General features: G+C 36.1%; 1 protein-coding gene and 1 pseudogene across 1 annotated transcript in view; both read right to left on the bottom strand.

Annotated features, from left to right (window-relative positions):
- The window catches only part of Fam186a (family with sequence similarity 186 member A), a 60,035-nt gene that overhangs the window by 30,448 nt on the left and 16,200 nt on the right, over positions 1-13,387 (bottom strand). The window contains exons 2-3 of the mRNA XM_078015848.1: positions 7,753-7,975; positions 6,323-6,493 (exon numbers count right to left, since the gene is read on the bottom strand). Of these exons, the coding sequence (XP_077871974.1) occupies positions 6,323-6,493; positions 7,753-7,975 (394 nt within the window). The remainder of the gene's footprint in view (positions 1-6,322; positions 6,494-7,752; positions 7,976-13,387) is intronic.
- LOC101969958 (RING finger protein 11 pseudogene) lies at positions 10,750-11,914 on the bottom strand (annotated as a pseudogene).

Genomic DNA, 13,387 nt, shown 5'->3' with positions numbered 1-13,387 from the left:
CATTTTTGGACTTTATAAATTGACCAAAGATATACAACAAATTGAGATGCATTTATTCAAGAAAAAAAAAGTGGTGGTTTGATAACCTGGAGCTACTTCCATCCCCAACCACCCCAACCCCAGATCCATGGCCTCAAGTTCTACCAGAGTCAGGCCTACTGTGAGGACCAACAGCTCTACTGTCTAAGGGAATGACTTGATTTGGAGCTAAGGATCAGGTGGGAACAATGGCGGGTGATTGTCAAACAATCCCTAAACTATACACAAATTTATTTACAGAGAAGAGGGCTTATTGGATCAGTGATTAGCAGAGAATTTATTAACCAATAAGCTATACTGACCCAAGGATAACCATAGGAATTTGGGCTTAAAAAGACAAAGAAAGGAGCAACAAAGAAGAACTGAGGGACTGCGGCTGTAGCTCAGTGGCAGCTAGGTTCAATCCTCAGCACCACGTTAAAAAAAATAAATAAAACAAAGTTATAAAAATACATATTTAAAAATAAATAGATAAATAAATAAAAAGAACTGACTAGAGATGTTAGTGACTTCACATTGTGTGAGAGAGAGAGACTTCATAGAACTAGTACAGGCAAAAGTCACTAAAACATAAAACAAAGCAGCAATAACAAACCCTGGAATGGTAGGGAGAATTAGAACCTAGAATTGCTACAATGTAATATCTAAAACACCTAGTTGTCAATATAAAAAAAAAGGAAAAGAAAATGCAAAGAAAATGGAAACTGTGACATGTACAAAGGGGAAAAAAGGGGTCAATTAAAATAGTCTCTGAGAGGGCCCAGATGCTGGACTTACCACAAAAAAAAAAAAAAAAAAAAAAGACTTCAGAAAAAGCAATTATAAATTTATGCAAAGAGTTTAGGAAACCATATTTAAAATAAAAGGAAAATGTGGTGATAATTCTCATCAAATAGAGCATATCAATAAAGATATGGATTTCTCAGTGGCACACATCTATAATCCCAGCAACTCAGGAGGATTTCAATTTTGAGGCTATTGAGACTCTATCCCCCCCCAAAAAAAATAAAAAGGCCTCTTTTGTAGCTCAGTAGTAAAGCACCCCAGGTTCAATCCCCAGTACCGCAAAAATAAATAAATGAAAATTTGAAAACCAAGTGAAAAATTTGGAGTTAAAAAGTACACTATTGGGGCTGGGGCTGGGGTTCAGCAGTAGCACACTTGCCTGGCATGTGTGAGGCACTGGGTTCGATTGTCAGCACCACATATAAATAAATAAAATAAAGGTATTGTTTAAAAAATAAAATCTACACAATTAATTGGACATGATGGTACATACCTGTAATTCCAGCGACTCATGAGGCTGAGATGGGAGGATCACAAGTTCAACCTTAGCAACTTAGCAAGCTCTTGCTAAGTCTCAAAATTAAAAATAAAAAGGGCTGGGGATATAGCTCAGTGATAAAATGCCCCTGGGGTTCAATCCCCCACCCCCAAAAAAGTACATAACTAAAATGAAAAATCACCAGAACACCTCAAAAGCATATTTGAGCTGACAGAAGAAAAAATATTCAGCAAATATAATGCTGGACTAATTGAGATAATCCAATATGAAAGGCAGAGAAGAAAAAGAATGAAGTGACCAAAGCCACAGGGACTTGTGGGACACTGTCTGTTCAGGTTGCTATTAAAAATATATTACAAACTGGGTAGCTTATAACAACAGAAATGTTTTTCTCAAAGTTCTGGAGGCCTGGAAGTCCATGCTCAAGTAAGAGTTGGTGTCTGTTAACAGCCTACTTCCTTATAGACAACTGCATTTTCACAACAACTTCACATGATAAAAGAGGTAAAGGATCTCTCCTGAGCCTCTTTTGTGGGTTACTAATCCCATTCACAACCCTCTGATTCAGTCACTACCAAAGGCCCCACCTTCTACTACTATCATCTTGGGGGTTAAATTCCAGTGTAAGAATTTTGGAGGGACACAAATATTCAGACTATAGGGGTAATCATCAAGCATACCAATGTACAAGTAACAGAAGTTCCAGAAGAAGAGGAGAGGAAAGTCACAGAAAAGAATTTAAAAAATTAAAAAGACAAAATCATCTCACAGTTGATGAAAAATATTTAATCTCCTAATTCAAGAAGCTCAGTGAACTCCTAAATAGGCTAACATATCTACATACCTCATACTCAAACTGTTGAAAGTCAAAGAGAAAATATTTAAACCAGAAAGAGAAAAAAATTACTTATTCCCATCAAGGGAGACATATGAACTACAAAAGAACCACAGTAAATTTAGCAACTCACTTTTTATCAGACATAGTGGAGGCCAAAAGGCAGTAGAGTGACATGTTCAAAATGATGAAAGAAAAAGACTTAGCCAAGAATTCTACAGCTAGCAAAACTATTCTTCAAATAATGAAAATAAGAGCCAGGTGTGATGGTACATGTCTGGAACCCTGCATCCCAGCAACTCAGAAGGCTGAGGAAGGAGGATTACAAGTTTGAGGCCAGCCACAGTAACTTAGCCAGACTCTATCTCAAAATAAAAAGGCTGAGACTATAATTCAGTGATAGAGCATCTCTGGGTTCAATCCCTAGTAACACATAGATACACGTACACACATAATAATTATAATAATAATAATAATAATAGTAAGAAACAAGATATACAGACGATATAATAAACATATGGAAAGATGTTCAACATCATGTTGAATTGCAAATTACAAAGAAAATTGGGAATTGCTTCTTGCTATAATGTGAGATGATATAATGTTTATGTGATAAGATGAAGGAAGGTGATGACTGAGCATATCATTCACTGTAACTTTTGCAGTTTGATGTATGAGAGCAAAACTAGCGTGAATTTTTTTCCTTTATCATGATTCATAGAAAATTCATTATTATATAGATCTTAGCAACCTCAGCATGTAATTATTATCCTTTCCTGACTAATTCAAGAACCTTGACCTTTTTACTTAAAGGAAAAATACTTTATAGCTTCTCTTTGGCATATCCAAATTACCAGCATCATTACCCTTGCACTTTGAGAAGGAGGAGGAGGAGGAGGAGGAGGAGGAGGAGGAGGAGGAGGATTAAGCAAACATGACCTAAATAGGCTCAGTATTGAGTAAAATGAGGGTTACTTTAACCTAAGCACTATGATACTGTGACTTCAGTATGATTACCAACTAGGCGACCAAGTGACTTATGGGTGGATATATAGCAGAGAGAGATAAAGGGATGAGTTACAAAAGTAACTGAAATAGCAAAGAGCAAAGCTACAGAGAAGTGGAATTACTGTATACGGCAATACCTAGAGCAAACACTAAGGAAATTACTCCAAAGGTAGAGTAAAAGAGTGGAAATAAATTGTTGTGTAAAAATTATCAGTTGAACACAGAAGGTGATAAATGAATAGAGGAACAATGTTTGGCATGGTGGTATACATCTATAATCCATATATGGTCTATAGTCTTATGAGAATGAGGTAGGAAGATCAAAACTCAAAGCCAGCCTGGGCAATTTTTTTTTTTTTTTTTTTTAGAGAGAGAGAGAATTTTTTAATATTTATTTTTTAGTTCTCGGGGGACACAACATCTTTGTTTGTATGTGGTGCTGAGAATCGAACCCGGGCCTCATGCATGCCAGGTGAGCGTGCTACCGCTTGAGCCACATCCCCAGCCCAGCCTGGACAATTTAAGAAGGTCCTGTCTCAAAAACTAAAAAGGTCTGGGGATGTAGCTCAGTAGTAGAACACCCCTGGATTCAATCCCCAGTACTGCAAAAAATAAAAATAAAAAAAGAATGGTCAGAAAAACAGCAAAATGGCAGGCACAAATTCAACCACATCAACAATTACATTAAATATGAATGTTTTCGATATTCCAAAAATCAGAGATTATCAGATGTATTCAAAGAAAAAAGTCCCACAAAATCTAACTACAAATGACACACTTTGGGTCTAAGGACACAAAAAGGTTGAAAGTTAAATGTGGGGCTAGGGTTGTGGCTGTGTGGTAGAGCGCTTGCCTAGCGCAGGGGAGGCACAGGGCTCGATCCTCAGCACAATATAAAAAAATAAAATAAAGCTGTTGTGTCCATTTACAACTAAAATATTTTTTTAAAAAAGGAAAAAAGAAACAGGATTTAAAACAACAAGAAGAAAGTTAAATGTGCTTTGGGCATAGTAATCACCTAGAAGCTGAAGAGACTATTCTTATATGAAATGAAAAAGACTTTAAGACAAAAGAAAAATGATTGTAAAGACAAGGAACACATTTTATAACAATAAAGGGCCAATTCCTCAGGAAGCTGCCCAAATTATAAACATATATGAACATAACAACTGAGCCCCCAAATACATGAAACAAAAACTGACAAAATTAACAGGAGAAACAGGCAATCAACAATAATAGTAGGAGAGTTCAATATCCCATTCTTAATAATGGATAGAATAGGGGCTGGGTTGTGGCTCAGAGGTAGAGTGCTCACTAGCATGTATAAGGCACTGGGTTTGATCCTCAGCCCCATAAAATTAAAAAAATAAAAATTAAAAAAATAAAATAAAGGTACTGTGTCCATCTACACCTAAAAAAAATAAACAAATGATAATGGATAGAACAATTAGAAAATCAGTCAGAGAAGATTTGAACAATAATATAAACCAACTTTGGAAAACCCTGCCCCACAACAGAGTATATTTACTTTTCAAGTACACATGGAACATTCTCCAGGAGAGACAATGTGTTAGACTAGAAAACAAGTCTCAATATTTAAAAGGGAGGGCTGGGGTTGTGGCTTAGTGGCAGAGTGCTTGCCTAGCATGCATGAGGCACTGGATTCAATTCCCAGCACTGCACATAAATAAATAAAATAAAGGCTGTTGACAGATTTTTAAAAAATTTTCATATATATATATATATATATATATATATTGCAATTGCTTTGTTAAAATTGTGTATATACATACACACACACAATTCTCTCTATATATTTCTCTCTCTCTCTCTCTCTCTCTCTAGAGAGAGAGAGAGAGAGAGAGAGAATTATACAACAAAAGAAAGAGAGAGAGAGGAAGGGAGGGAGGGAAAGAAATTATAAAATTCAATAATGAATGTGGGCAAGTCCATGATTTGAACATTACACATTGTTTATGTGTGTGGAAACATTGAATGGTACCCTTTAACCATGTACAATATTTATCAGTTAAAAATAAACTGTGAAAAAGGGCAAGCGTTTAAATAGACATGTCACCAAAAAAAGGTATAAGAATGGCTAATAAGCATATAAAAAGATGTTCAACATAATTAGTTGTTAAAGGAAATACAAACTATGAGATACTACTTCATATCTACTTCTAGAATGCTATAATAAAAAAGGACAGACAAGGGCTGGGGTTGTAGCTCAGTAGTAAAGCATTTCCCTAGCACATGTGAGGCACTGGGTTTGATCCTCAGCACCACATAAAAATAAATAAATGAATAAATAAAGGTATTGTGTCTATCTGCAACTAAAAATAATTTTTTAAAAAGATAGCCAATAGCAAGTGTTGGGGATATAGAGAAACTCTCATACATTGCTCATGGGAATGTTTGGAAAACAATTGAATTTACCTCATGACTCAGCCATTTTAGTCTTAGGATATGTACACAAAATAAATGCCTACACAAAAACTTGTTTGTGTGTTTTGGGCAACATTATTCAAAAAAGCCATTAACAAACCAAATGTCTATCAACTGGTGAATGGAGCAACAAAATGTGCTAGGGCACATTGGCAAATGCCTATAATCCCAGTGAGGCTAAGGCAGGAGGATCCCAAGTTCAAGGCCAGCCTTAGCAATTTAGAGAGGCCCTTAGCAACTCAGTGAGACCCTATCCCTAAATAAAATATAAAAAAGAGCTGGGGATGTGGCTCAGTGGTTAAGCACCCCTGGGTTCAATCCCCAGTACCAAAAAAAGAAAGAAAATGTGCTATATCCAAAAAACCATATACAAACAGCAATAGAAGAGACTATCAATAAGCCCTGAAGGTTTTTCAGCATTATGCTAATTGAAAGCATAAAATACCACATACTATATGATTCTGTTCATATGAAATATCCAGGAAAAGCAAATTTATTGAGAGGGAAAGTAGATTAGTGGTTGTCTGGTGCTGTGGTTGGGATACTAGAAATGTTCTGAAATTGGATCATGGTAATCACTGCACAACTATGTATATTTACTGAAAATAATTATGCAATTATGAATTTTACAGTATGAAATTACACCTCAATAAAGGTGTATTTTCAAAAAACGTCAAATTCTATTTCCAAAGTCACTAAAGTACCCTTACGTGTTCTAGTCTTTTGTTTCCTCCTTTCTTCAAGAAAAATTATACCGATTCTATACAGTGTCTTGACATTGTTCTCAATTGCTTTTAGCATTTCTGGTAACATCTGCATTTGTGCTATCCAGTGGTGATGTTCATCAATATCCATTGCAGTTATCTCAGACAAAATGCCACCTTGAAGAGAGTAAAAAAGGTTTTTTTTTTGTGCAAAAAAGATAAATAATTATAATTACATGCTCTTGTAATATTAGGTGGCTACTCTATACTAGTACGTTGAGATATAGTTATTTTGAACTTGTTATTCTTAGCCTTTTCTCTGAAGAAATTATAAAAAACAAAACTTGGAACAGAGGATAAATAGGAAATATTGGATATAAAAATCTGAATCAGGTTATTAAGTGTCCATTTGGAGCTGGGTGTGGTGGTACACATCTGGAATACCAGTTATTCATGAGGCTGAGTAGCCTCCTGATCACAAGTGCACAGCTGGGCAATTTAGCAAGAACTTGACTCAAAATAAAAATTTTTAAAAGTTTTGGGGATGTAGCTCAGAGGTAGAGCATCCCTGGGTTCAATCCCCAGTACCTATGGAAAAAGAAAAGTGTCTGTCTTAGCTTATTTTCCTGACTCAGGGAAGTAAGTATCTAAAACATGAATGCATTAGTTCTTAACAGCCAAATTAAAGCCTCTTTTTTTTTTTTGTATTCTTAGCTTATTCATTCTTTAATTCCATCAATGTCTGCTCTGTCATGTATTATTCAAGACTTCAAACTACTTATATTCTAGGGAAAGGAACAGATGAAAAATAAAAATGAAAATCAGTTATTTAGTATGGCAGATACTAATCTTATAAACAAAAATTAAAAAAGAAAAAGGGTAATGTAGAATGCCAGTTGGTAGGAAATGGGGATGGTCAGAGAATACCTCATTTTAAAATGATAGTTAAGCAGGGAATGAGTCATGGCTATTTGGTGGAAAATGTTCAAGGTGAAGGAATAGTTAAACATGAGAACACTTGGCAGGAGGATGCTGGTCTTTTTTAATAAAAGTAAGAAAGCTGGTTATAGTGGGACATACCTTTAATCCCAGCTCTTAGCCTCTTGCAAATTCACAGACTACCTTGGGTAATTTAATGAGATCCTGCCTTAAAATTAACTAAAATGTGCTTGGTGGTGGAGCGCTTGCCTTGCGTGATCCCAAGGCCCTCGGGTTTAACCCCCAGTACTGCCTTTAAAAAAAAAAAAAAACCTAAAGAATTTGGAATAGTTAGTAATAAGTGAATAAGCCTATATTTTTCTTGTGTTGTTCTTACTGGAACAGAGGACTACCATTCTCTGAGTAACATCCTAATCTTTTCTTCTTCAGTATAATTAATTGCTCAAATTTTACATTTCTCTTCTCTTTTTCATTAACTGTCACTTATAGAAACTTACTCCATTCTTCCAACCAGGCCAGAATGTGGGTAAGGGTTTTTTCTCTAACTTCAATACCCTTAGAATAAGAAGACACTTTCTCCAAAACTTCGGTTCTTCTTTTTCTCTTATATTCTATGAGAGACTTCCTCCTTTCAGTTAGTGAGGTAAGATCATCAGGAGTATATCGGGTTATTATCCGTTGCACATTGTTCAGTATGTCAGTCAGCTGCATATTAATTTCCTGTAAGAATAAAAATGAGTAATACATTAATAAATTCTTAGTTTTTAAGATAAGCTTTGATCACTTTTTTTCCTAGCATGCCAGTAACAGTAAATAATAAAGCTGTCCAATTAAAGTCTTGCTAGTTTTATCTTTACTGTTGGTCTCAGATTTTCCCTTTTCAAAAAAAATTTTTTTTCTTCTTCATCATCCTAGCAATGTTATGATATAATGGAAAGAGCATTGGATTTGAAGCCCTATTATATCCTAACTTTAATTCCTTACAAGCAATATATTTTTTTTTAAGTACCTGGGAATGAACCCACTGAACCACAATTCCCAGTGCGTTTTATTTTTTTATTTTGAGACAGGGTCTTGTTAAGTTGCTGAGACTGCCCTGGAACTTGCAGACTCCTGAGCTGCTGGGATTACAGGTATGTGCCACTGCATCTGGCCATATTTGATTATTTTATCAGAAAACTTTTTTAAGTATATTTGGAGAATTTTGGCATCTGAATCTTTTTCAACTGTAAATTTTATAAAATATATAAATACAGGTCAAATATTTCTGATGAAAAACTATTATTCAATGTGAGATATACACTAAGTACAAAATACGTAATGGGTTTCAAATGTCTAGAATGAAATCACTTTTATATCTCAATAATTTTTTAAAATAATTTTTTTAGTTATCGATAAACATTTATTTATCTATTTATCTATCTGTTTATTTATTTATTTATATGTGGTGCTGAGAAACTCAGTGCCTCACACATGCCAGGCAAGTGCACTACATCTGAGCCACAGCCTCAGCCCCATCAATAATTTTTGTATTGATTAAATGTTGAGTAACATCCTAATCTTTTCATCTTCAGTCTAATTAATTATTTAAATTTTACATTTCTCTTCTCTTTTTCATTAACTGTCACTTATAAAAACTCACTCCATTCTTCCAACCAGGCCAGAATGTGGGTAAGGGTTTTTTCTCTGACTTCAATACCCTTATTAAAATTTGGGGCTGGGCAGGGCTGGGGTTGCGGCTCAGCGGTAGAGCATTCGCCTCTCACGTGTGAGACCCTGGGTTCGATCCTCAGCACCCATAAAAATAAACAAAATAAAGGTATTGTGCCCATGTATAACTAAAAAAAATTTTTTTTTAATTGGTGGCTGGGGTTGTGGCTCAGTGGTAGAGTGCTCACCTCGCATATGGAGGGCACTGGGTTTGAACCTCAGCACATTAAAGTAAAGGTATTGTGTCCATGTACAACGAAAACAAAATTTTAAAAATTTATTAAAATTTACTCCACGTATCTCTTTTTACTGTTTATATTATAGTTTATAGGAAATTTAATGTTACATATAGTTAACATTAAATTTCTTCTCAATAGTGTTTTTAGTGTATATGATTAACATTAGAAAAAGTAGTCATATCAGTTCATACTTGCATGTCAAAGTGTAAGTATCCCTGTTGTTTCACATTTCTTCCAACACATGATATTATTAGATTTAAAAAGTTTTTTTTTTTTTTTTTGAGCCGGATGCAATGATGCACTACTGTAATCCCAGTGCCTCAGGAAGCTGAGGCAGGAGTATCAAAAATTCAAAGCCAGCCTTAGCAAAAAGTGAGCACTAAGCAACTCGGTGAGACTCTGTCTCTAAATAAAATATAAAAAGGGCTGGGGGTGTGGTTCAGTGGTCAAGGGCCCCTGAGTTCAATCCCCTGTACAAAAAAAAAGAAGTTTTTTTGCCAAGCTGTTGGATGTGTTATGGTATCTAATTGTAGATTTGATTTTAATTTCTATTATAACTCATGAAATATTAAGAAATGTTACTTATTTTGTGAAAATAAAGTTTTGTATATTAAACCCACTTTCCTATAGTTGATTTGTTGACACATTAATTCATTTCTTTTTATAGATAAATGATAGTACATCTCAGCTTGCTTAAAAGCTAGGAGATCACTTTGAATTCTGTTTTCTAACTACAGAAAGATATAAATAAACTGGTTTTCAAGCATGGAGCCAGCCCTAATGATAATAGTACACCATTTAAAAAGACCTAAGGCAATGAATTCCATTTCTAATGGAAAAAAAGAACTGTGCAAACAAGTTAAAAACTTTTTGTGTCAATGTTATAAAATGTAGCTTTTAATAAAACCTTGACCCAAATGCCAGTAACTTCATAAAAGAATTTGGGAGGAGAGAAGAAAGTTATTTCATTAAGGAAAAATAACCACTACACAATTTCTGTGTACCAGAGCAATAACAAGATCTAGGGCTGGGGTTGTGGCTCAGTGGCAGAGTTCTTTGCCTAGCACATGTGAGGTATTGGGTTCAATCCTCAGCACCACATAAAAATAAACAAAGTAAGAATATGAAAAATACAATAATATTAAAAAAAAAGAACTAGGGCTGGGGATGTGGCTCAAGCTGTAGCGCGCTCACCTGGCATGCGCTGGGTGCTGGGTTCAATCCTCAACACCACATAGAAATAAAATAAAGATATTGTGTCCACTTAAAACTAAAAAATAAATATTAAAAAATATCTAAATACAATTATATTTTAAACACCCAGATAAGACTTTACATAAAAATACCATCCTACTTTTCTCCCTTGTTTCTAAAATATCACATACTTTCCTCAACATCTTCAGCCATCCAGTAATTTTTAGGAAACTTTTGTTCATGATCTTAATTTGTAATCCCTGGCTCTTTGGGGCTCAGTGATAAAAGTTCAAAACCACCAAAAGTGATGGTTCACTTGAAGTTAAACATGAGAGATTGTTTCAGTTAGTCTTAGGAAGAAAGCAGTGCTGCATCAACTGGCTCCATGCAGAAGGAGCACCTGAAGAATCTTATCAAGCAGTCATCTGTACAGTCCAGGTGATAGATGTGCATATGTATGACAGAAATCAAATTGGATTCTCATAAACAAAGTTTGTGGTACAGATCACACACTCCTGGATCTTTTTTCTGATCTATCTCTTCCTGGGTCATATACTCCATTAGGCAGATGCTATGTAAGGCCTACTCTTGTGTGTGTGTAGGGGGGACTCAATCTTATTTATTTATTTTACAGTAGAATGTATTTTGACATATTGTACCCAAATGGAACACAACATCTCATTCCTCTGGCTGTCTGTGGTGCAGAGTCACTCCAGTAGTGTAATCATACATGTATATAGGGTAATAATGTCTGTCTCATTCTACTGTCCTTCCCATCTCCACAACCCTACCCCTTCCTTTACTCCCTTCTACACAAACCAAAGTTCCTTCATTCTTCCCTATCTCCCCGCCCACTATGGATTAGCATCCACTTATCAAAGAAAACATTCAGCTTTTGGTTTGGCGAGATTGGCTTATTTCTCTGCAAATGCCATCATTTCATTCTTCTTTAAGGCTAAGTAGCAGTCCATTGTGTACATGTACCACATTTTCTTTATCCATTCATCTATTTTGAAGGGCATCTAAGTTGGTTCCATAGTTTAGCTATTGTGAATTGAGCTGCTATAAACATTATGTGGCTACATCACTGTAGTATGCTGACTTTAAGTCCTTTGGATATGAATCAAAGAGTGGGATAGCTGGGTCAAATGTTGGATCCATTCCAAGTTTTCTGAGGTATCTTCATACTGCTTTTCATAGTGGTGGTGCCAATTTACAATCCCACCAACAATATATGAGTGTATCTTTTCCCCCACCTCCCTCCTTGCCAACAGTAAGGCTATTCTTTAAGATATCCTGATTTATTCTTCAATCAGCTGAGTTGCTAGGTGAGTCTGGCTAGGTGTTAGATGATAAATTAGAACCAGAACTTGTTCCTGACATGGAAGCATCAGCTTCTGATCTGACTCCCTCCCAACACCAAAGCTAGAGTGCTCAAATTGAGACTTGTGAAGCAGGGAATTATTATCCTAGATGGGGATTTGAGGCAGTTCCTTATATTTTGAGGTTGGGGCATGCAATCTGTGCACTATTCTGACAGTCTTCTCCTTTTATTTTTCTGTTGGGTTATTTTTTTCTTTGATTCACAGGAATTCTTTATATATCCTGTGTTTTGGTATATTCTCTGTTGCTATAACCAAATATCTAAGACTGGATTTTTTTTTTTTTTTTGAGAGAGAGAGAGAGAGAGAGAGAGAGAGAATTTTTTTTTAATATTTATTTTTTAGTTCTCGGTGGACACAACATCTTTGTTTGTATGTGGTTCTGAGGATCGAACCTGGGCCGCATACATGCCAGGCGAGCGCGCTACAGCTTGAGCCACATCCCCAGCCCCAAGACTGGATGTTTTAAAAAGAAAATAAGTTTATTTAGCTCAAAGCTTTGGAGATTCAAGAGCATGGTGACAGTGAGTGAGAGCTTTGTGGCCACATCACAACATGGTAGATAGCTTCATGGTGGGAGCTGTGCAAAAGGGCTCACAGGAAGCCATCCAGGACAGTGGCATACACTTGTAATCCCAGCGACTCAGGAGGCTGAGGCATGAGGATTGCAAGTTTGACACCAGCCTCAGCAACTTAGCGAGGTCCTAAGCAATTTAGTGAGACCCTGTCTCAAAACTAAAAATAAACAAATAGGGCTGGATCTTTGACTCAGTGGTTAAGCCCCTGCGTTCAATCCCCAGTACCAAAAAGAAAAAAAATTAAGTGGGGGTGGGGCTAGGAATGTGGCTCAGGGGGTAATGGTGCCCCTGCATTAAATCCCCAGTACCAAAAAAAAAGGCCAGGAAGTCAGAATATAGAGGCCAGACTAAGACTTAACAATCAGGAAGTACTAACTGGGGTCTCTAGAAAAATATATGAATCCCTTTTTTAAGGGTGTGCCCCAAAGATCTAATTATTTTCCACTAGGCTCTACTTCCTAAAGATTCTATCATTCTATCATGCGGCATGGTATCACAAGCCTGTAATTCCGGCAACTCAAGAGGCTGAAACAGAAGGATTGAAAGTTCAAAGCCAGCCTCGGCAACTTAGCCAGGGCCTAAACACCCTGTGAGACCTTGTATCTGAAGAAAAAGGTTAAAAGGACTGGGGATGTAGCTCAGTGGTAAAGCACCCCTGGGTTCAATGCTCAGCACCCCACCCGAAAATTCTTTAACCTTTCAACATACCTACACTGATGGCCAAGCTTCCAGCATATAAAACTTTGGGGGAAACACTTGAACCATATCCAAATTATATCACCCTGAGGGCTGGGTATGTGGCTCAGCTGTAGATTTCTTCCCTAGTAGGCAAGAGGTCCCATGTTTAATCCCCAATATCACACAAATAAACAAACAATCAAAAATCTGTATAATATTTTTACTTTCTATATGTTGATAGATATCTTTTCCCTTTTGTACCTGGTTTCCTCCTCTCTATGTATTGTTTTGACCAATAATGTTCTCCTTTTTAAAGTAGAGTAAGTTTCCTATCTTTTTCCACCCTAGAAT

Source organism: Ictidomys tridecemlineatus, chromosome 6, assembly GCF_052094955.1.
Source record: "Ictidomys tridecemlineatus isolate mIctTri1 chromosome 6, mIctTri1.hap1, whole genome shotgun sequence".
NCBI lineage: Eukaryota > Metazoa > Chordata > Mammalia > Rodentia > Sciuridae > Ictidomys > Ictidomys tridecemlineatus.
The sequence above is the reverse complement of the archived record's forward strand: the minus strand, read 5'-3'. Positions and strand labels throughout refer to the sequence as shown.